Source organism: Rana temporaria, chromosome 2 (assembly GCF_905171775.1).
Source record: "Rana temporaria chromosome 2, aRanTem1.1, whole genome shotgun sequence".
In the NCBI taxonomy this organism is placed as follows: Eukaryota; Metazoa; Chordata; class Amphibia; order Anura; family Ranidae; genus Rana; species Rana temporaria.
The window spans coordinates 5,851,440-5,876,908 of record NC_053490.1 but is presented as its reverse complement, the minus strand read 5'-3'; the positions used below and the strand labels follow the sequence as shown (position 1 = coordinate 5,876,908).

Here is a 25,469-nt window from a genome sequence, read left to right as displayed (position 1 = left end):
CACATTGGGAATTGGCACAGTCTGGGGCACCACGGACACATTGGGAATTGGCACAGACTCAGATGGACTCACAGGCCCTCCAGCTGTTGAGCTCCGAGCATCCTCCATGTCCAGGCGGAAGAACTCTCTCATGAGCTCAGGCCTATTGTGCACTGCCTCAGGACACTGGCTATAAGGATGCCCCACTGCATTGCACAGATTGCACCTTATGATGTTACAATCCTTAGCCAGATGTCCTATACCCTGGCACAGAGAGCACTTCATCACTGGACAGGAGGATGCAAGGTGACTTTTGTCTCCACATTTATTGCAGAGCTTTGGTTGGCCCGGATAGAAGATGGTCAGCCTGTCCCTCCCCAGGAAAGCTGAGGATGGCAGATGCTGGACGACATTATCAATGATCTTTAGTTTTAACTGAGCAGACCATCCCCCCGTCCATATTCCCCGGTCATCCAGAATCTTCTTTAGGGGGCCCAGGACGTCTCCATACCTCCTCAGCCATATACATAGATCCCCCGGTGGTATGGACTCATTACGGACCAGAATCGTGACCACTTTAATGAGCGGCTGGCGGGAGACAAGTTTGGGCATGAGCCCCTTCCAGTCCGGCAGGCCCCTACACACACGTTCATATTTCTCCCAAAAAATGTCCAAAGACTCCGGGCGGAGAAAGGACAAATCATACTCATAGGAACCTGCCGGACTGATCAGGGCGAAGATATCTGCGGGCGTGAACCCCATCTGTAGGATCTTATCCACCACCGCCCTCCTATGTGGGGGGATTCCACCGCCTTCCCACCTCAGCTGCACAACATTCCTCCTTTTAAACAGGGAGGAAGACAACCCATTCCCATGCTCCTTCCCTGCTTGTTCCCCCTTCCCAGATCCTGCAGCAGCAACACCAGCATACGATTTCCTTCCACCCCCAGCATTTGCAGTCCTGTCCTTAGACACAGTCACACCTGCCGGCAAAGCGTCTGATTCAGCTGGGATTGTATTAGCAGAGGCAGGACCCACCCCCTCCCCCCGCTCTGTACACACAGCTCCAGTCCTGTCCAATGCAGACTTCTGCTGAGTTGTGGCACTACTGCACCCAGCATCACCTCCATCATTCATAGTTACAGCCGCTGTGCCTGGTCCAGGCAAAGTCACTGTATTGTCCATGGACCTTTCTGCAGACTGGCAGTTTTTATCAGGTGTATGCTGTACATTGTCTATGGGCTGACTGCCTGCAGCACTACAACTCTCAGCAAGTTTATTGTCAATAATAAAGTTCCCACCACCATCCTGCACACACACTGTACCTGCTTGCTGGGTTGTCACCTGTGCGACTTTATGGCTGGGATCAGAGCTTCCCTCAGCTGCTGCAGACTCCATGGTGGATCTTGCTCTCTCCACAGGATTGGAAACGGCGTCCATCTTGACATCACCATCCGGGGAAGCCGCATCTGGAGGGGATTCCAGCTTGGCTATGAAATCCAGCATGGCAGGACCTTCACCCTCCTGAGACATTCCACATTGCTGGGGTGTGAAGGGGGCAGAGGGCTCAGCGGATGTCTGAGGTGTTGAACTGATGGGCTCATCCTCCGGGCCCACCTTCTCACTCACCGCCGACCCTGCCTGTACCTGCATCTCCTCGCTGGCTTCCCCATCCTCCATGCATGAAGCGGCTCCTCTTCTCATGCGATTAAATCGCTCCTCATTCCTATATTTTTCTTTAAATATTCCGCTGTTCTCCTTCAGAGAGCTCACCAGTTCTTTCTGCTTCCTTACAGCTTGTTCCAGGTCCTTCAGCTCAGGCCTCAGAGCCGGTCTTTTCTTACTGTATACTTTAGCACAGATCTGTTTTTTCTTCCTGAACTCAGCCATCAAGACCATCAATCTCTCCTCCTCCTTCTCAATCCGCTTCAACTTACTGACAGTCCTCTGTCTGAAGGCTGACAGGGACTCATCTTTCCTTTGGGTAGGCCCAGAATCTTCCACAGGCCTATCCAGGGGGGCCCCGCCCGGCTCTTCCCCAGGATCCAGCATCCCTCCTGGGGGAAGAGAAGCCACTCCAGCCCCTGGTCTCTGGAGCACAGGAGCAAAGGAACCAGCAACCACACCCTTCACTGACAAGGAGTGGAATGGCAGTTTCCCACCATCCCTGTGCTGAGTTCCCGGGTCTTTACACCCGCTGTGCCCATTATGAGGGGTTCCCACCATCCCTGTGCTGAGTTCCCGGGTCTGTACACCCGCTGTGCCCATTATGAGGGGTTCCCACCATCCATGTGCTGAGTTCCCGGGTCTGTACACCCGCTGTGCCCATTATGAGGGGTTCCCACCATCCCCGTGCCGAGTTCCCGGGTCTGTACACCCGCTGTGCCCATTATGAGGGGTTCCCACCATCCCTGTGCTGAGTTTCCTGGGTCTGTACACCTGCTGTGCCCATTATGAGGGGTTCCCACCATCCCTGTGCTGAGTTCCCGGGTCTGTACACCCGCTGTGCCCATTATGAGGGGTTCCCACCATCCCTATGCTGAGTTCCCGGGTCTGTACACCAGCTGTGCCCATTATGAGGGGTTCTCACCATCCCTGTGCTGAGTTCCCGGGTCTCTACACCCGCTGTGCCCATTATGAGGGGTTCCCACCATCCCTGTGCTGAGTTCCCGGGTCTGTACATCCGCTGTGACCATTATGAGGGGTTTCCACCATCCCTGTGCTGAGTTCCCATGTCTGTACACCCGCTGTGCCCATTATGAGGGGTTCCCACCATCCCTGTGCTGAGTTCCCGGGTCTGTACACCCGCTGTGCCCATTATGAGGGGTTCCCACCATCCCTGTGCTGAGTTCCCGGGTCTGTACACCCGCTGTACCCATTATGAGAGGTTCCCATCATTCCTGTGCTGAGTTCCCGGGTCTGTACACCCGCTGTACCCATTATGAGGGGTTCCCACCATCCCTGTGCTGAGTTCCCGGGTCTGTACACCCGCTGTGCCCATTATGAGAGGTTCCCACCATCCCTGTGCTGAGTTCCTGGGTCTGTACACCCGCTGTGCCCATTATGAGGGGTTCCCACCATCCCACATTTAAGGACTGTAAGCTACAAAACATTACATTTTTTCTTGAGTTTAGATACATTGTAACTTTTATGTTGTAATACAGAACTAGGAGAACTTTGGCCAGCTGATGTTTTACTTTTCATTTTCAGCACTAATTAGAAAACTCGCTACAAATGTAATTAGTTGATACTCTCTCAGAAATAGCAGATAAATCCCGTGTGTGGAGAAGGATTGTAACATTCGCATTCATTATAACATTTCAAGCTAATTTAATATAAGTAATCAATTAAAAAAATATTTCTTCTACACATATTAAAATGGAAATAATAAGGTCTATGATTGGACAGCCTTGATGGTCATGCCCAAAAATTCAGAATTTTGCTGGTCCTTGTTAATTGTGAGACGCGACTTATCCACTAAGAAGGACAATTACATTCAAATACAAAATAAGAAAAAATAAAACACAAAAATGCAAATAGGATAAAAAGTAAAAAAAAGCCGCGTCTGCATTGTTTAGTCTCATAAGGAGAGTTTTTATCTCGGCGGGCGGCCGACGTCATTCCGCCGCCGTTCTGAGAAAATTTCCCTAATGGAGGACAAATTAAAATGTATAGAAAGCGACACAAATGTCAGAAACAAAACATTGTTACGGGGGGGGGGGGGGGGCGGAGCGGCGAGACACAACGCGGATTCATTTATTTACGTTTTAAATGCATTTCAGCGCCTCAAGGGCGAACAGAAAATGAAAGGCGAGGGTCAACTTTTTGTTTTCTTTTTACACCGGAATAGTATTTAAAAACAAGACGCGGCTGAAGTCCCTGAACGTGATAAAAGCGCGTCACTCCGGGGGTTGTGGAGCATTTATATTTATATGAATATTCAACAAATTTCCACGTTTTCTGAGGAGTAATCAATAGAGAAAATTTAGATTATATGGAATATTGATCTGGGTGAGGTGTGTGTACTGGAGTGCGGATCTCACTGGTGACGTGGATACTGGGGAGTGAGGTGTGTGTACTGGTGTACAGATCTCACTGGTGACGTGGATACTGGGGAGTGAGGTGTGTGTACTGGTGTACAGATCTCACTGGTGACGTGGATACTGGGGAGTGAGGTGTGTGTACTGGTGTACAGATCTCACTGGTGACGTGGATACTGGGGAGTGAGGTGTGTGTACTGGAGTGTGGATCTCACTGGTGACGTGGATACTGGGGAGTGAGGTGTGTGTACTGGTGTGTGGATCTCACTGGTGACGTGGATACTGGGGAGTGAGGTGTGTGTACTGGAGTGTGGATCTCACTGGTGACGTGGATACTGGGGAGTGAGGTGTGTGTACTGGAGTTTGGATCTCACTGGTGACGTGGATACTGGGGAGTGAGGTGTGTGTACTGGAGTGTGGATCTCACTGGTGACGTGGATACTGGGGAGTGAGGTGTGTGTACTGGAGTGTGGATCTCACTGGTGACGTGGATACTGGGGAGTGAGATGTGTGTACTGGTGTACAGATCTCACTGGTGACGTGGATACTGGGGAGTGAGGTGTGTGTACTGGAGTGTGGATCTCACTGGTGACGTGGATACTGGGGAGTGAGGTGTGTGTACTGGGGTGTGGATCTCACTGGTGACGTGGAATTACAGGGGAGTGAGGTGTGTGTACTGGTGTACAGATCTCACTGGTGACGAGGATACTGGGGAGTGAGGTGTGTGTACTGGTGTACAGATCTCACTGGTGACGTGGATACTGGGGAGTGAGGTGTGTGTACTGGTGTAGACCTCACTGGTGACGTGGATACTGGGGAGTGAGGTGTGTGTACTGGTGTACAGATCTCACTGGTGACGTGGATACTGGGGAGTGAGGTGTGTGTACTGGTGTACAGATCTCACTGGTGACGTGGATACTGGGGAGTGAGGTGTGTGTACTGGTGTACAGATCTCACTGGTGACGTGGATACTGGGGAGTGAGGTGTGTGTACTGGAGTGTGGATCTCACTGGTGACGTGGATACTGGGGAGTGAGGTGTGTGTACTGGAGTTTGGATCTCACTGGTGACGTGGATACTGGGGAGTGAGGTGTGTGTACTGGAGTGTGGATCTCACTGGTGACGTGGATACTGGGGAGTGAGGTGAGTGTACTGGTGTATAGATCTCACTGGTGACGTGGATATTGGGGAGTGAGGTGTGTGTACTGGAGTGTGGTTCCCACTGGTGACGTGGATACTGGGGAGTGAGGTGTGTGTACTGGGGTACAGACCTCACTGGTGACGTGGATAGTGGGGAGAGAGGTGTGTGTACTGGTGTACAGATCTCACTGGTGACGTGGATACTGGGGAGTGAGGTGTGTGTACTGGTGTACAGATCTCACTGGTGACGTGGATACTGGGGAGTGAGGTGTGTGTACTGGTGTACGGATCTCACTGGTGACGTGGATACTGGGGAGTGAGGTGTGTGTACTGGTGTACGGATCTCACTGGTGACGTGGATACTGGGGAGTGAGGTGTGTGTACTGGTGTACAGACCTCACTGGTGACGTGGATACTGGGGAGTGAGGTGTGTGTACTGGTGTACAGATCTCACTGGTGACGTGGATACTGGGGAGTGAGGTGTGTGTACTGGAGTGTGGATCTCACTGGTGACGTGGATACTGGGGAGTGAGGTGTGTGTACTGGTGTACAGATCTCACTGGTGACATGGATACTGGGGAGTGAGGTGTGTGTACTGGTGTATAGACCTCACTGGTGACGTGGATACTGGGGAGTGAGGTGTGTGTACTGGGTGTAGATCTCACTGGTGACGTGGATACTGGGGAGTGAGGTGTGTGTACTGGAGTGTGGATCTCACTGGTGACGTGGATACTGGGGAGTGAGGTGTGTGTACTGGTGTACAGATCTCACTGGTGACATGGATACTGGGGAGTGAGGTGTGTGTACTGGTGTATAGACCTCACTGGTGACGTGGATACTGGGGAGTGAGGTGTGTGTACTGGTGTACAGATCTCACTGGTGACGTGGATACTGGGGAGTGAGGTGTGTGTACTGGTGTACAGATCTCACTGGTGACGTGGATACTGGGGAGTGAGGTGAGTGTACTGGTGTACAGACCTCACTGGTGACGTGGATACTGGGGAGTGAGGTGTGTGTACTGGTGTGTGGATCTCACTGGTGACGTGGATACTGGGGAGTGAGGTGTGTGTACTGGTGTGTGGATCTCACTGGTGACGTGGATACTGGGGAGTGAGGTGTGTGTACTGGGTGTAGATCTCACTGGTGACGTGGATACTGGGGAGTGAGGTGTGTACTGGTGTACAGATCTCACTGGTGACGTGGATACTGGGGAGTGAGGTGTGTGTACTGGGTGTAGATCTCACTGGTGACGTGGATACTGGGGAGTGAGGTGTGTGTACTGGTGTGTGGATCTCACTGGTGACGTGGATACTGGGGAGTGAGGTGTGTGTACTGGTGTAGACCTCACTGGTGACGTGGATACTGGGGAGTGAGGTGAGTGTACTGGTGTACAGATCTCACTGGTGACGTGGATACTGGGGAGTGAGGTGAGTGTACTGGTGTGTGGATCTCACTGGTGACGTGGATACTGGGGAGTGAGGTGTGTGTACTGGTGTGTGGATCTCACTGGTGACGTGGATACTGGGGAGTGAGGTGTGTGTACTGGTGTAGACCTCACTGGTGACGTGGATACTGGGGAGTGAGGTGTGTGTACTGGTGTAGACCTCACTGGTGACGTGGATACTGGGGAGTGAGGTGAGTGTACTGGTGTGTGGATCTCACTGGTGACGTGGATAGTGGGGTGTCTTGATGGAGACTTGTAAAGTTGCCGATGGCTCCACTTTTAATTCAAGGTAATGGAGAGAACAGAAGCCGATATCAGATTGCCGGTGATTTTTCTCCGGAATTCTACATTTCAGGTAGCGAGTGTCGGAATGTGAGGATCATCGTTTTCCTCCCCGTTTTGTAGCCGAATGATTTATCGCCATTTAAAAATATAAAGCTCTTGTGGCCCCGCGGTGACGGATCGGAGCTCTTCATACTAATGATCCTCATGATTAGAAATACACAATGTACACCGGAGAGAAGGAGGAGCGGCGGCGGCGGCCCGGGAATATTACATTCTCAGTCTCAGGATTCAATTATAACCCACATACAATGTATTCCTCCGCGGTGGAGTTCCTCGCACATCTATGGGGGGAGGGGGAACCGGCGGCGTGGAAATAATTCAGTTTGAAGATTCAGGTGTCGATGAGGCAGTGACTTGCGTACGAACATTGGAGGACTGAATGGAGTTGTGTTTGTTTTTAACCATCACAGAGGGGTTGGGTTCGTATAAGTTGACTTGCAAAAGTATTCACCCCCCTTGGCTTTTTACCTATTTTGTTACATTACGGCCTTTAGGTCAATGTTTTTTTTTTTTAATATGAATTATATGTGACGGATCAGAATACAATAGTCTGAGGCCCAGATTCTCAGTGGAGATACGACGGCGTATCTCCAGATACGCCGTCGTATCTCTGCGTTGTGCCGTCGTATCTATGCGCCTAAATCTTAGAATCAGTTACGCATAGATATCTGTTAGATCCGACAGGTGTAAGTCTCTTGCGCCCTCGGATCGTAACTGCATTTTTTACGCTGACCGCTAGGGGCGTGTACGCTGATTTACGCGTCGAAATGTGTAAACCAGCAAGATACGCGAATTCCCGAACGTACGCCCGGCCGACGCAGTACATTTACTTCGTTTACGTTAGGCTTTTCCCGGCGTATAGTTACCCCTGCTATATGGTGGCGTAAGTGTGGCGTACCAATGTTAAGTATGGCTGTCGTTCCCGTTCCTAATAAAGGGGGTCCAACCCGCTTTGCGTAACTCGTCTGTGAATGGGGCTGGACGTAATTTACATCCACGTCAAAACCAATGACGTCCTTGCGGCGTATTAGGATCAATGCACACTGGGAGATTTCCACGGACGGCGTGGAAAAACGTCAAAATCACGTCGGGTCACAGAAGATTAACATAAAACACGCCCCCCCTGTCCCACATTTGAAGTAGGCGGGCTTACGCCGGCCGATTTACGCTACGCCGCCGCAACTTACGGAGCAAGTGCTTTGAGAATACAGCACTTGCCCGTCTAAGTTGCGGCGGCGTAACGTAAATCGGATACGTTACACCGCCGCAAAGATACGCCGCTGGACGAGAATCTGGCCCTAAATTGGTGAAGTAAAATTAGAAAAATAAATACATAAAACTATTTTTCAGAAATAAAAAACTGATAATTGTCATGTGCGTAAGTATTCACCCCCTTTGTTATGAAGCCCATAAAAAGCTCCGGTGCCACCAATTCCCTTCAGAAGTCTCATAATTAGTGAAATGACGTCCACCTGTGTGCAATCTAAGTGTCACATGACCTGTCATTACATAGACACACCTTTCTGAAAGGCCCCAACACCTAAGCAAGAGGCACCGCTAACCAAACACGGCCATGAAGACCAAGGAACTCTCCACACAAGGAAGGGACAATGTTGTTGAGAAGTACAAGTCAGGGTCGGGTTATAAAAAAATATCCAAATCTTTGATGATCTCTAGGAGCCCCATCAAATCTATCATCACCAAATGGAAAGAACACGGCACAACAGCAAACCTGCCAAGAGACGGCGGCACACCAAAACTCACGGACCGGGCAAGGAGGGCATTAATCAGAGAGGAGCACAGAGACCTAAGGTAACTCTGGAGGAGCTGCAGAGTTCCACAGCAGGATAATGTCACCATGTCACAAAGCTCCAATCATCTCACCACTGGACAATGAGGTCCCTGTCCTCCAATGGCCTCCACACTCACCACATCTCATCCAATAGAGGACCTTTGGGAGGTGGTGGAACAGGAGATTGGCATCATGGATGTGCAACCGACAATCAGCAGCAACTGTGTGATGGTATCAGGTCACTATGGAGGAAAATCTCTGAGGAACGTTTCCAACACCTTGTTGAATCTATGCCACCAATAATAAAGGCCAAAGGGGGTCGAACCCAGGTCTAGCAAGGAGGACCTAATAAAGGGGGTCCAATCCACTACTAGCAAGGAGGATCTAATAAAGGGGGTCCAACCCAGGACTAGAAAGGGGGCCTAATAAAGGGGGTCCAATCCACTACTAGCAAGGAGGATCTAATAAAGGGGGTCCAACCCAGGACTAGAAAGGGGGCCTAATAAAGGGGGTCCAATCTGGAACTAGCAAGGGGGACCTAATAAAGGGGGGTCCAACCCGCTACTAGCAAAGAGGACCTAATAAAGGGGGTCCAACCCGCTACTAGCAAGGGGGACCAAATAAAGGGGGTCCAACCCGGGACTAGCAAGGAGGACCTAATAAAGGGGGTCCAACCCAAGACTAGCAAGGAGGACCTATTAAAGGGGGTCCAACCTGCTACTAGCAAGGAGGACCTAATAAAGGGGGTCCAACCCTCTACTAGCAAGGGGGACCTAATAAAGGGGGTCCAACCCAAGACTAGCAAGGAGGACCTAATAAAGGGGGTCCAACCTGCTACTAGCAAGGAGGACATACTAAAGGGGGTCCAACCCGGGACTAGCAAGGGGGATCTAATAAAGGGGGTCCAACCCGGGACTAGCAAGGAGGACCTAATAAAGGGGGTCCAACCCGCTACTAGCAAGGAGGACCTAATAAAGGGGGTCCAACCCAAGACTAGCAAGGAGGACCTAATAAAGGGGGTCAAACCCGGGACTAGCAAGGAGGACCTAATAAAGGGGTCCAACCCGGGACTAGCAAGGTGTACGTAATAAACACCGGCAGGATCTGCGGCTGAGCCGCCGTTCAGCGCTGCTTGACAGGAACAAGTTGCTCGGGAAAGTTACGAGAAACACCAACTTAAAAAAAGAAATAATAATAATAAAATAATAACACATAACCGGGCGGACACGTACCGGGCGGACAAAAGGAAAACAATTTGAGGATTCAGGCAACGACAAGAAATAGAAAAAGAAAAGAATAACCAGAGGAGACGAAAATGATTTCCTAGCACAGACAGGCGACCCGCTGGGTCCTCCGTAAGTTTGTCCTGCAGACATATCGACCTGTTGAGGAGTGTGACATCAGACGTCAGCCTCCTGCTCCCGCCTGTGCGTCAGATGTTTTGTTTTGTGCCGAAAGTCGCAGAGGACACATAAATATAAAAGAGAAAAAGTGAACTGAGAAGAAAATAAAAATCTAAAATTGTTCCACGAAGGAAGGAAGGAAGGAAGGGTTTCTTACCAATTTAATGGCAACTGTAGTGACACTTCCCTGGCCCCCTGATGAAGTCCAGTAGGACAAAATGCCTTGGGTGGTGGTGGATACATGCGCTGAATGTTTTATCGAGAGACATTTTATTTTATTGTTTTAAGTTCAAAATGTTATTTATACTGTTCTGAAAAAAGGAATTGGAGGTGTTTTTCTCCTCAAATTAATAGAAGGGGTAGTATTCCTTTCCTAGCTCCTGATGAAGTTCACTAGTACAAAACATGTCAGCTGGTGTTGGATACATGTGCTGTATGTTTTATCTAGAGACATTTTATTTTATTGTATTAATAAAGCTTAAAACGGTATTTACACTATTCTGAAGCAGGAATAGGAGGGGTTTGTTCGCAATTTAATGGAAGGGGTAGTATCCCTTCCCTAGCACCTGATGAAGTCCAATAGTACAAAACACGTTGGATGGTGGTGGATACATGTGCTGAATGTTTTATATGGGGACAGTATATTTTATTGTTTTAATAAAGCTCAACATGTTTTTTACTGAAGGAACAATGGGTGGGGGTGTCTCATTCCCAATTTAATGGAAGGGGTAGTATCCCTTTCCTATCCCCTGATGAAGTCCAGTAGGACAAAATGCCTTGGGCGGTGGTGGATATATGCGCTGAATGTTTTATCTGGATAGTAAACTGAGAAGAAAATAAAAACCCAAAATTGTTCCATAAAGAAGGAAGGGTTTCATTCCCAATTTAATGGCAACTGTAGTGACACTTCCCTGGCCCCCTGATGAAGTCCAGTAGGACAAAATGCCTTGGGTGGTGGTGGATACATGTGCTGAATGTTTTAGCGAGAGACATTTTATTTTATTGATTTAAGTTCAAAATGTTATTTATACTGTTCTGAAAAAGGAATCGGAGGTGTTTTTCTCCTCAAATTAATAGAAGGGGTAATATTCCTTTCCTAGCTCCTGATGAAGTCCACTAGTACAACACATGTCAGCTGGTGTTGGATACATGTGCTGTATGTTTTATCTAGAGACATTTTTTTTATTGTATTAATAAAGCTTAAAACGGTATTTACACTATTCTGAAGCAGGAATGGGAGGGGTTTGTTCGCAATTTAATGGAAGGGGTAGTAGCCCTTCCCTAGCACCTGATGAAGTCCAAAAGTACAAACACCTTGGGTGGTGATGGATACATGTGCTGAATGTTTTATATGGGGGGCAGTATATTTTATTGTTTTAATAAAGCTCAACATGTTTTTTACACTATTCTGAAGGAACAATGGGATGGGGTGTCTCATTCCCAATTTAATGGAAGGGGTAGTATCCCTTTCCTAGCCCCTGATGAAGTCCAGTAGGACAAAATGTGTCAGCTGGTGGGTGGATACATGTGCTGTATGTTTTATCTGGGGCCATTTTATTTTATTGTTTTACCAAAATCTCAAAACCTTACACTATTCTGAGCTTCTCTCCTTTCATCACACTGGGGTATTAATTCATTGTATTCGCAATGGTGGGAAAATCTACCACCCTTTTCAAAAGCAAAAAAGTGATGCACAGTGGATCACCATTCAGAGGTGGCTGAGGGGTGGTTTTCTGGTGTTGAAGAGGTGATACTTCGGAAAGACGTTGCATTGCAGCCTTACTGTGCCCATTCTCACTGTGCCCATTGCAACCTCACTGTGCCCATTGTAGCCTTACTGTGCCCATTGCAGCCTTACTGTGCCCATTGCAACCTCACTGTGCCCATTGCAGCCTTACTGTGCCCATTCTCACTGTGCCCATTGCAGCCTTACTGTGCCCATTCTCACTGTGCACATTGTAGCCTTACTGTGCCCAGTCTCCCTGTGCCCATTGCAGCCTCAGTGTACCTGTATTCTTGACAGGCTGCGGGCATCCATTTTTCAAAAGTCGCGGCTTCCTCCTGGTCCCGTTCCGTGATAGGCGTTTGACACTGTGTTTTCAGGCTACCGCCTATCACGGAGGTCTTCTCATCCTCGGACTCAGTTTCCCAGCAGACACTGTGTTCAGTGTTCCGCCAATCACGAACCTTCTTTCATCCTGTGACAAGAGGATGTCCGTGATAGGCTGAACACTGAACACAGTGTCTGCTGGGAAAGTCCGAGAATGAGAGGACCTCCGTGATAGGCGGTGTCAAACGCCTATCAGGGAACAGAAAGGGACCAGGGGGAGCCGCGACTTTTGAAAAATAGACGCCCGCAGTCCTTCAGGTACAGTGGCTCGAGTATAAGCCGAGGGGGGTGCGACAGACACACCTGGGACATCCCCGGAACCCTCTTATGTCTAAAATCATCCTATGTCCACTAGGGGCATAGGATGACTGAGAAATTATATCTTGGACTACCTGAGATGGGATTATTATGTAATTATTATCCACAGTATATTCCAGGATATCTGTAAAGAACTATTTACTGGTTGTTGATTCTGAACTCAACGGGTTAATTGTAAGAGTGACTCATTCATACTGTTGGGACACATACTGTTAGATGCTAATGTCCTCACCTCCAGCCATCTGTCTGTTCTCTGTGCTAATTGACTCTGCTATTGTGTGAAGATGTCCTGTGTTTACACTTATGATAATGTGTATTGTATAGCAGGTGAGCGAGGAGACGTGACGTCTACCCTGAAAGGTCACATCTATGAGTCGCCTAGTCTGGGTAAATGATTAGTTAATTAGCTCATGTTAATTTATGTTCTGGTTACCTCCTCTTTAAACTGTGTATAAGGTTGTATTCTTGGTTCTAATAAACACTCCATGTTCAGCAGACAAAGAAGTCTCGTCTCGTTGTGTGCTTGTGAGCAGCTGGAATATCTGATATCTACCGTATTTATCGGCGTATAACGCGCACTTTTTTTCCCTTAAAATCAGGGGAAAATCGTGGGTGCGCGTTATACGCCGATCCTCGCTGTCTCAGAGCGCCGCCGACAAAGACCGACAAAGACCGAGCACCTAGCCGAGTGTACTGGGCACTCGGCTATGCTCGGCCACGCTCGGCTTCGCCCACAGCCACGCGAGAGGAGACGAGAGAAGCCGAGAGAAGCTGAACACACCGGAAATCCGGCTCTGCACAGCTCGACCGAGGCGCCAAACCCAAACATGCCGGGCAAGACAGCAGACGGACACCGACAAGGCTGGACGGACCCCACGCAAGGCCGCAGACGGACGCCGGACAAGGCCGCCGATGGACGCCGGGCAAGACATCCAAAATGTACGTTTTTTCCTTAAACTTCCCTTCTAAGCTTGGGGTGCGCGTTATACGCCGGCGCGCGGTATACCCCGATAAATACGGTATATCCAGACTGATAGGAAGCGGTATATGACGGAAGCACTCAAGCGGAGTGTGGGACGTTCCGTTACAAGAGGGTATTTTCATACCTAAAAAAAGGGCTGAAAAACGTATACTCGAGTATATACGGTATATAAGTGTATAATAATATTAGTGTGTGACTGTGGGGGTGGGGCATTGGAATGTAAGCTCCTCTGATGCGGCTGTGGCATATATAAATGTCTGCAGGGAATGCCGATCACACATAGGTGGATCATCTCCAACACTTATGAGCGGAAATAATTTAGGTGACAATAAGTGACATTAGTACTATCAGGTGAAAATACGATTTCGGAGCGCCTCGGGATGAGTTTGGCAGGTGGGGGATTTGTCTCCTCAGGACGCCGTCGCCTCGATCGCTCGTCTTGTCATGATATGTGACATGGCTCAGGCAGAGCTCATTATGGGAACTGATATAAACCACGCTCGGCGTTCCCATTAGTGTCGTTGTAGAGAGGATTATAACATTTCCTGTCACCTTTAGTTCCGGCCGACACTCGGGATATAAATATCATTTTATTAACACTCAGATAATATGGAGCAAAGCTATAACAAGATACCACATCATCCGCCGAGCTCCCCCCGGAGATGGGAGAGGGGGGCGCGTTTCACCGTCAAGGATTTACACCAAACACTCGTCCTTTCCACCCCAATATCTCACTCCCGAGAGAAGAACATCGGCCATTGATAATAAATGTTCTCAGCTTCATGCAACTACTCACCTTCTCCAAAGGTATAAAATTCAAACCACTCCAAAAAGCAAAAAAAAAAAAAAAGTTTTAAGGCTAAAATTGTAGACAATCCCTAAAAAAATGCTAGTTGCCTGACTGTCATATCAATCCTCTGGCTTCAGTACTTAGAGTCACTGTCCCAGAGGAAACGGCAGAAAAGGATTTCTCTATTTCCCGGTCTACACAAACCATCTGGCTAAGAAAGAATCAAAGCCGATCAGCATGACAAGGAGGACAGGCATGGTAGCACCCATTTTCCTTCATGACAGGGCTACTTTACATTATACAATATATATCCATATAGCAGACTTAAAGAGGGGCAGAGGGATTTGGGTCCAGAGGAGGAACCATTGTGGAAGATAGAGGGGCAGAGGGATTTGGGTCCAGAGGAGGAACCATTGTGGAAGATAGAGGGGCAGAGGGATTTGGGTCCAGAGGAGGAACCATTGTGGAAGATAGAGGGGCAGAGGGATTTGGGTCCAGAAGGGACCATTGTGGAAGATAGAGGGGCAGAGGGATTTGGGTCCAGAGAAGGAACCATTGTGGAAGATAGAAGGGCAGAGAACATTGGGTCCAGAGGAGGAACCTTTGTGGAAGATAGAAGGGCAGAGAACATTGGGTCCAGAGGAGGAACCATTGTGGAAGATAGAGGGGCAAAGGGATTTGGGTCCAGAGGAAGAACCTTTGTGGAAGATAGAGGGGCAGAGGGATTTGGGTCCAGAGGAGGAACCATTGTGGAAGGTAGAGGGACAGAAAGATTTGGGTCCAGAGGAGGAACTATTTTGGAAGATAGGGGGGCAGAGGGATTTGGGTCCAGAGGAGGAACCATTGTGGAAGATAGAGGGGCAGAAGGATTTGGGTCCAGAGAAGGAACCAATGTGGAAGATAGAGGGGCAGAAGGATTTGGGTCCAGAGGAGGAACAATTGTGGAAGATAGAGGGGCAGAGGGATTTGAGTCCAGAGGAGGAACCATTGTGGAAGGTAGAGGGGTGGAGGGATTTGGGTCCAGAGGAGGAACCATTGTGGAAGATAGAAGGGCAGAGAACATTGGATCCAGAGGAGGAACCATTGTGGAAGATAGAAGGGCAGAGAACATTGGATCCAGAGGAGGAATCATTGTGGAAGATAGAGGGGCAGAGGGATTTGGGTCCAGAGGAGGAACCATTGTGGAAGATAGAAGGGCAGAGAACATTGGATCCAGAGGAGGAACCATTGTGGAAGATAGAGGGGCAGAGGGATTTGGGTCCAGAGGAGGAACCATTGTGGAAGATATAGGGGTGGAAGGATTTGGGTCCAGAGGAGTAACCATTGTGGAAGTTAGAGGGGCAGAGGAATTTGGGTCCAGAGGAGGAACCATTGTGGAAGGTAGAGGGGCAGAGGGATTTGGGTCCAGAGGAGGAACCATTGTGGAAGATAGAGGGACAAGGAGATTTGGGTCCAGAGGAGGAACCATTGTGGAAGATAGAGGGGTGGAAGGATTTGGGTCCAGAGGAGTAACCATTGTGGAAGGTAGAGGGGCAGAGGGATTTGGGTCCAGAGGAGGAACCATTGTGGAAGATAGAGGGACAAGGAGATTTGGGTTCAGAGGAGGAACCATTGTGGAAGATAGAGGGGCAGATGGATTTGGGTCCAGAGGAGGAACCATTGTGGAAGATAGAGGGGCAGAGGGATTTGGGTCCAGAGGAGGAACCATTGTGGAAGATAGAGGGGCAGAAGGATTTGAGTCCAGAGGAAGAACCATTGTGGATGATAGAGGGGCAGAGGGATTTGGGTCCAGAGGAGGAACCATTGTGGATGATACAGGAACAGAGAGATTTGAGCAAAGAGGAGGAATCATTGTGGATGATAGAAGAACAAAGAGTAAGGCCCGGATTCACAAAGCACTTGCACCGACGTATCTCGAGATACGCCGCGTAAGTGCAAATATCCGCCGTCGTATCTGCGCGCCTGACTCAGAAACTAAGATACGCCTGAAAATAGGCTTCATCCGACCGACGTAACTGGGCGCATATTTACGCTGGACGTATTTGGCGCTCCCATTGATTTTCTATTCACATATGCAAATGAGGGAGATACGCAGATTCACGAACGTAGGTCCATCCGACGCAGTGCGCGGAAAGTCATACGTCCGGCGCAAAGTTATGCCCCATAAAGGAGGTGTAACTCAGCAGCATCCATGCAAAGGGAACACAAGCCGATGTATTTTACGTAGGACGTGAATTTGACTAGGCGTAGGTTACGTTCACGCCGTAGGAGGTGACCCGGCGTATCTTAGGCAGCTGTTCCGATGTATTTGTGAGCATGCACACTGGGATGCGTCCACGGGACGGCGCATGCGCAGTTGGCGATTGGTATCTGTCAGGCGCTCGGCCCATCATTTGCATGGGGTCACGCCTCATTTGCATGGCTCACGCCCACTTCCACATACGCCGGCTTACGCCTAGGAAACCCAGCGCAGTTTTGGCAGCACTGGCTTTGTGAATCCAGTGCTTGCCTCTCTGCGCTGCGTCGGCGTAGAGTAAAGGAGATACGCTACGGCGGCATAAATATGTGCCGCTGTATGTGAATCCGGGCCATAGTGTACAGTGGAGGAATGATGGTGGAGGATAGAGGGACAGAGCGCTGTGGGTATCCAAGGAGGAATAAATGGTGGAGGATAGAGGGGCAGAGCGCTTTGGGTATCCAAAGAGGAACAATGGTGGAGGATAGAGGGACGGAGCTATTTGGGTATCTAAAGAGGAATAATGGTGAAGGATAGAGGGACAGAGCGATTTGGGTTTCCAAGGAGGAACAATGGTGAAGGATAGAGGGACAGAGCGATTTGAGTATCTAAAGTGGAATAATGGTGGAGGATAGAGGGACAGAGCGATTTGGGTATCCAAAGAGCAACAATGGTGGATGATAGAGGGACAGAGCAATTTGGGTATCCAAAGCGGAATAATGGTGGAGGATAGAGGGACAGAGCACTTTGAGTATCTAAAGTGGAATAATGGTGGAGGATAGAGGGACAGAGCGATTTGGGTATCCAAAGAGGAACAATGGTGGATGATAGAGGGACAGAGCAATTTGGGTATCCAAAGCGGAATAATGGTGGAGGATAGAGGGACAGAGCGATTTGGGTATCCAAGGAGGAATAATGGTGGAGGATAGAAGGACAGAGCGATTTGGGTATCCAAGGAGGAATATTGGTGGAGGATAGAGGGACAGAGCGATTTGGGTATCCAAGGAGGAACAATGGTGGAGGATAGTGGGACAGAGCGATTTGGGTTTCCAAGGAGGAACAATGGTGAAGGATAGAGGGACAGAGCACTTTGAGTATCTAAAGTGGAATAATGGTGGAGGATAGAGGGACAGAGCGATTTGGGTATCCAAGGAGGAATATTGGTGGAGGATAGAGGGACAGAGCGATTTGGGTATCCAAAGAGGAACAATGGTGAAGGATAGAGGGACAGAGCACTTTGAGTATCTAAAGTGGAATAATGGTGGAGGATAGAGGGACAGAGCGATTTGGGTATCCAAAGAGGAACAATGGTGGATGATAGAGGGACAGAGCAATTTGGGTATCCAAAGCGGAATAATGGTGGAGGATAGAGGGACAGAGCGATTTAGGTATCCAAGGAGGAATATTGGTGGAGGATAGAGGGACAGAGCGATTTGGGTATCCAAAGAGGAACAATGGTGAAGGATAGAGGGACAGAGCACTTTGAGTATCTAAAGTGGAATAATGGTGGAGGATAGAGGGACAGAGCGATTTGGGTATCCAAAGAGGAACAATGGTGGATGATAGAGGGACAGAGCAATTTGGGTATCCAAAGCGGAATAATGGTGGAGGATAGAGGGACAGAGCGATTTAGGTATCCAAGGAGGAATATTGGTGGAGGATAGAGGGACAGAGCGATTTGGGTATCCAAGGAGGAACAATGGTGGAGGATAGTGGGACAGAGCGATTTGAGTATCCAAAGAGGAACAATGGTGGATGATAGAGGGACAGAGCGATTTGGGTATCCAAAGAGGAATAATGGTGGAGGATAGAGGGACAGAGCGATTTGGGTATCCAAAGAGGAACAATGGTGGAGGATAGAGGGACATACCGATTTGGGTTTCCAAGGAGGAATGATGGTGGAGGATAGAGGGACAGAGCGCTTTGGATATCCAAAGAGGAATAATGGTGGAGGATAGAGGGACGGAGCGCTTTGAGTATCCAAAGAGGAACAATGGTGGATGATAGAGGGACAGAGCGATTTGGGTATCCAAGGAGGAATAATGGTGGAGGATAGAAGGACAGAGCGATTTGGGTATCCAAAGAGGAAAAATGGTGGAAGATAGAGGGACAGAGCGATTTGGGTATCCAAGGAGGAATAATGGTGGAGGATAGAGGGACAGAGCGATTTGAGTATCCAAAGAGGAACAATGGTGGATGATAGAGGGACAGAGCGATTTGGGTATCCAAGGAGGAATAATGGTGGAGGATAGAGGGACAGAGCGATTTGAGTATCCAAAGAGGAACAATGGTGGATGATAGAGGGACAGAGCGATTTGGGTATCCAAGGAGGAATAATGGTGGAGGATAGAGGGACAGAGCGATTTGCGTATCCAAAGAGGAACAATGGTGGAGGATAGAGGGACAGAGCGATTTGGGTATCCAAAGAGGAATAATGGTGGATGATGGAGGGACAGAGCGATTTGGGTATCCAAGGAGGAACAATGGTGGAGGATAGAGGGACAGAGCGCTTTGGGTATCCAAAGAGGAACAATGGTGGATGATAGAGGGACAGAGCGATTTGAGTATCCAAAGAGGAACAATGGTGGATGATAGAGGGACAGAGCGATTTGGGTATCCAAGGAGGAATAATGGTGGAGGATAGAGGGACAGAGCGATTTGAGTATCCAAAGAGGAATAATGGTGGATGATAGAGGGACAGAGCAATTTGGGTATCCAAGGAGGAATAATGGTGGATGATAGAGGGACAGAGCGATTTGGGTATCCAAGGAGGAATAATGGTGGAGGATAGAGGGACAGAGCGATTTGAGTATCCAAAGAGGAACAATGGTGGAGGATAGAGGGGCAGAGCGATTTGGGTATCCAAGGAGGAATAATGGTGAAATATAGAGGGGCAGAGCGCTTTGGGTATTCAAAGAGGAATAATGATGGAGGATAGAGGGACAGAGCGATTTGGGTATCCAAAGAGGAACAATGGTGGATGATAGAGGGACAGAGCGATTTGGTTATCCAAGGATGAATAATGGTGGAGGATAGAGGGACAGAGCGATTTGAGTATCTAAGGAGGAAAAATGGTGGTCAATAGAGGAACAGAGGGGGTTGGGTATAAAAGTGATCATTGTTAACGCTGGAGGGACTGAGGTACTTGGGCCTAGAGGACAATGGGGTACAATAAAGAAACAGAGGGATCTGGGTATGGGGACCATTATGTACAATAGAGGGACAGAGGGATTTGGGTCTAGAGGAGGGAAAATGGCAGACAGAGGCACAGAGGGGTCTGGATTCAGAGGAGAAGTTAACAAATTAGAGTAAGAGGTTTGTACCTGAGTTTTCCTTCTTGAGGCAGCTCATGGTAGGGGTCATCGCACACCAGCCGTCCTTCCAAGTCCAGCAGATAAATGAAGGCATTGTCCTGAAACCAGAATACAGGAGACGCTAAGTAAAAGCCATTGCTACACTTGTATGATGGACAATATCTGATGTTCTCATGGTATAAGGCAGTGATGGTGAACCTTGGCACCCCAGATGTTTTGGAACTACATTTCCCATGATGCTCATGCACTCTGCGGTGTAGTTGAACTTCATGGGAAATTTAGTTCCAAAACATCTGGGGTGCCGAGGTTCACCATCACTGGTATAAGGTATACTCACAGTTGGGAAATTATTATTTTTACCCCATTTATATTGTCACTCAGCTGTCAGAACCAGCTTTCTTTTTTTCCCTGTCGGGATTCCCGGCGGACTTTTTTCCCATCGAGAAAAACGTTCGTGTGTATGATTTTCCGAGGGGAAAAAAAACACGCATGCTCAGAAGCAAGTTATGAGACGGGAGCACTCGTTCTGGTAAAACTAGCGTTTTGTAATGGAGATATCACATTCGTCGCGCTGTAACGGACTGAAAAGCACGAAGACTGAAAAGCGCGAATTGCCTCTCACCAAACTTCTACTAACATGAGGATCAGCAAAAGCAGCCCAAAGGGTGGCGCCGTTTGAATGCAACGTCCCCTGTATAGTCCCATCGTACGCGGTGTATGTCACTGCGCTTTGGACGGACGGTATTTGGCCTGAACGTGTGTATGCAAGGCAAGCTTGAGAGGAATCCCGTCGAGAAAAAATGGACGTGTGTACGAGGCATTCGAGTTAAAATTCACTTTGGGGTTAGAGTAATGCCCCGTACACACGATCGGAATTTCCAATGGAAAAAGTCTGACTTTTACCATCGGAAGTTCCGACCGTGTGTATGCCCCATCGGAAATTCCAATGAATGAGTTTACATAGAGAACATGGAATTTGGTTGGAATTTGTGTACGGGCCATTCTTTTTTTTAAAGTTGGCTATGTGTTTGTGCCGCACCCAGGAATTATGGGGCCCCTTACATAGCTTCAGGCATGGGCCCCTTGGAGCAGAGAACCAGGGGGGGGGGGGTGCTGCCGTCTCAAATAATTGAAAAGCGGGGGGGATGCCGTGAATTGAGAAGCGGGGGGTGCTGCCGCTAATTGAGAAAATAGAGAAGCGGGGGGTGTGAATTGAGAAGCGGGGTGGGGGTTGCCCTGTGGACCTCTGGGCCCCTTACAAAAAAAAGAAATAAAAAAAATATATTTTGTTTATTCTATATTCATATATCATTTTTTGTATTTTGTAATATTTATATTTGTAATAAATTTGTATAATTTTTATATATTTTTGAAGTTTTCTATTGTTGCCTCCACAATCCCAATCCTTTTTTTTTTTTTTTTCAATTGTTCAGTAATCAAGGGATGATGGCAACCACATGCCGCCCTACATGAGTTGACACTTTTCTATAAAAAAAATATAAAAAAATATATATAAAAAAAGGGGGGTAGCCATCCGGGGCCCTGGGGATCTCTGGGCCCTTTAATAAAAATATATATATAAAAAAAAATGTATTTAATTTTTTTTATAAAAAAAGGGGGGTTGCCATCCGGGGCCCTGGGGACCTCCGGGCCCCTGGGGACCTTTGGGCCCTTCAATAAAAATAGAAAAAAAAAGACATAAAAAAATATATAAAAAAAATTAAAAAGGGGGGGGGTTGCCATGCAGGGCCCTGGGGACCTTTAATAAAAAGAAAAAAGAAATAAAAAAAATATATAAAAAAAATAAATTCCATTTTATTTTTATTATTTATTTATTTTGCCATGCAGGCCCCTTACAAAAAATAAATAAAAAAAAGGGGGTTGCCATCCGGGCCCCCTGGGGACCTCCGGGCCCCTTACAGGTGCACTGCCTGTACCTCCCTAATGGCGGCCCTGCCCACACCCCCATAGCAACGCCTCTGTTTGTTAGCAAAGCCTCAGATCACCATCATATGGCTTTATCAAAGAATAAATTAATTAATTAATTGATTTTTTTCCCCAAGCTAACTGCTTTTAGGCTCCTCTTCAGTCTATAGGAAAATAATTGAGTTAAATTCCAAAAATCAGTAACTCAGTTTTTCAAAATCAGGTAAATGTGTAAGGTAAAGTACAATAAAGATGTGATTTTCCTCTTCTACGTCGTCCTGGTTCTCATATGGAACCATCCATCCTTCCTACGCCCGGGTCCCGGCCCTCCGTACAGCATGTCATTTGCAGCGAGATTCGCGTTTCCGTGCTTCGGAAGAGAGGTCGCCCGGTTCACCTCGTTTTCTTCTCATTAATTATCTCGTTATCTATTGGCCGCGTCGGTCTGCGTTACAAGTTCCACCGACCAATGTTTCTTTTTCGAATTCTCGCGTCCTGAAATATCCTCTTCCCGTTTTAGAAACCGTCACCATGGTAACATCACAAATCGCTGTACCTCCAACACCCCAATTATGAGTAAACCGTCAGTGTTTTCTCCCCGCCCCTGGGGACCCTTCCTCCTTCTGTGTCGCTCGGGCCTGCTGGGTGCCGTACGCGCGGATCTATAGGGCAAAGGCCGAGTCAAAGGGGATTCGCGGAAATGCCATTTATTTCTGAGTGAGATGAAACCAACGGGATGGAGGAGACAAAGAACGGGGGATGTTTATAAAACCTTTCTTCTTGTTTGGAAATCTGTCGCTTATTTTATTTTAACTGCAATTTGGGGACAGATGTATTTTTGTTCGCATTCTGCAAAATAACTTGGCGCCCAACTAGCAGCCCACCGGTTGAGTGTGGCTTAGGGTGACCACATTTCCAAAGTACCATTCAGGGACACCCCTCCCTTCCCAAAAATCAGCTTGTGCTGTAACGAATCACAGCACAGTGATTGGACACAAGAGGCCGGATTTATGATTTCTCCAATCACAAGCAGGGGGCGGGGATTGTGCTCCTCCAGGACAGGACAAGTACTGTCAGTGAGTAAAGTGGTGATGTGGCGGCCTTTTTTGGGGAGCATCAGATTGGCCCAGGGGGGTGGCTGTGTCAGTTTCATTCCGGGACACTGTATTGTCCTGGAATAAAGGTGCCCGGGACAGACCTGCAAAATGCGGGACTGTCCCGGGGAATCCAGGACACGTGGTCACCCTAGTGTGGCTTGAGTATGGCCGTCATGCCCTGGGCTGGAGTCAACCAACTATTAGGTGCTTTTTGGGGAGCAATGGGATGCCAGGTTCCTGGAGCACTCCCTATGTTCCAACACCCGGCACTGAAACAAAGCTAATACTGTCGGATGGAGTGATCTCTACTCAATGGTACAAGTATAGTCCTGGCTGGATGGGAAGAGAAATACAGAGCAGCCTAGGAGTCAGGAGTGGATCCGGGGGGGGCCAACAGGGCAATTGCCCCCCCCCCCCCACCGAAAATACCACACTGACATGTTACTTGCACTTGCTCTGCCCAAGTCTCTCTCTCACATCAGCCAATCAGCGGCGCAGAGAGAAAGACTCATCTAGTGTTATTACGGCAAAAATTGGCCTGGTCTTTGGCCAGCCAAATGGTCCGGGGCTGGTAAGGAACTTAAGGCGTGATGCCAGGAGTTGAGGGGAGCGTCCATTTGAAGGGTTGTTACCCAGAGGGGCACAGACTGAGGTTTCCTGTGTGGGCCACGTTGAGACAACAGGTTATAAATGTAGGAGGTGCCTTTGGTGCCTGGCGTTGGCGAGGTATAGAACAAAGGTACGTCCTTCTGTCATTGTGTTGGAGGTTGTAGATATTGTGGAAAACATGGCGAATTTGTAAATAGACATAAAAGTCCTTACTAGGCAATTTCGAAGGTGTCCGATAATTGTTTGAAGGATTTGAGTCCACTGGAGTAGAAAAGGTCTCCAATTTTACAGATGCCCGCTGCAGTCCATCGTTTCAGGGGCGGATCTTCTCCTGCACCGACCTTAGCTTGTGACCCCCGACTACAAAACTCTTCTCCTGCACAGACCTTGGCTTGTGACCCCCGACTACAAAACTCTTCTCCTGCACAGACCTTGGCTTGTGACCCCCGACTACAAAACCCTTCTCCTGCACCGACCTTGGCTTGTGACCCCTGACTACAAAACTTTTCTCCTGCACAGACCTTGGCTTGTGACCCCCGACTACAAAACCCTTCTCCTGCACAGACCTTGGCTTGTGACCCCCGACTACAAAACTCTTCTCCTGCACCGACCTTGGCTTGTGACCCCCGACTACAAAACTCTTCTCCTGCACAGACCTTGGCTTGTGACCCCCGACTACAAAACCCTTCTCCTGCACCGACCTTGGCTTGTGACCCCCGACTACAAAACTTTTCTCCTGCACAGACCTTGGCTTGTGACCCCCGACTACAAAACTCTTCTCCTGCACAGACCTCGGCTTGTGACCCCCGACTACAAAACTTTTCTCCTGCACAGACCTTGGCTTGTGACCCCCGACTACAAAACCCTTCTCCTGCACCGACCTTGGCTTGTGACCCCCGACTACAAAACTCTTCTCCTGCACAGACCTTGGCTTGTGACCCCCGACTACAAAACCCTTCTCCTGCACCGACCTTGGCTTGTGACCCCCGACTACAAAACTTTTCTCCTGCACAGACCTTGGCTTGTGACCCCCGACTACAAAACCCTTCTCCTGCACCGACCTTGGCTTGTGACCCCCGACTACAAAACTCTTCTCCTGCACCGGCCTTAGACTCCTGCAACAACCTTGGCTTGTTGTGACCCCCGACTACGAAACTCCTCTCTTGCACCTACCGTGGCTTGTGACTTTGACACCGATCATCTGTCTAGCAGTTCAGACAATTCAACCTCTTAAGAACAGAGAACTGTGCTTAGCCTGATGTTTTCGGCCATTGGTCTCCACCGACTGCATCTATTCCAAGCCTAGACTGTATCTATACCAACTCTATACCGCATTATACCAAACTTTTACCGTATCTGAACCACATCTACCTTTATCGAGATTATACCGCACCTATACTGTACCTCTACTGCATGCAGGCTATCTGGGACGGTCGTTAAGTGCAAAGACACTCTTAAAGGGCCCCAACGATAGCCGCCAAAAGAACATCTCCAAGGACCGCCCCTCCCGTAATAATTAATCTTCAACTACCATTTTTTCCCCCTGTCCCCTCTGCTAGCATTGGGTGACAATATATTAAGTTTGCCGTTACTACCTGATTTGGTGCCTGCTTTCTTTGATATAGCGCTACTACTGGGTTTGAAGTATTACTTTCAGTGATTTCCTGTGATAACCTGGTATGTCAGAGGGGCTGAGGTTCTTGGGAAAGAACAGAGAACCCATTCTATCCAGCAGCTCCTACAGGAGTAGCGCTACATTTTGTATTTTACATTTTTATTAACCACTTCCTGACCGCCCGCTGTCGTTATACGTCAGTATTTAGACGTTGAATGCTGTTGCTATGGTAGCAGATAGCTGCCAAAACCCTGGTATTTTCTAAAAGGGCGGGCGGTCCACTTTTGGATAAAAGTGGTCTCTGCAGCAGAATCACCACAAGATCACTTG

General features: G+C 48.5%; 1 protein-coding gene across 1 annotated transcript in view; it reads right to left on the bottom strand.

The window, feature by feature from the left end:
• PDE2A (phosphodiesterase 2A) overlaps positions 1–25,469 on the bottom strand; it is a 394,708-nt gene that overhangs the window by 220,312 nt on the left and 148,927 nt on the right. The window contains exon 3 of the mRNA XM_040339780.1: positions 19,902–19,990. Coding sequence (XP_040195714.1) covers positions 19,902–19,990 — 89 coding nt within the window. The remainder of the gene's footprint in view (positions 1–19,901; positions 19,991–25,469) is intronic.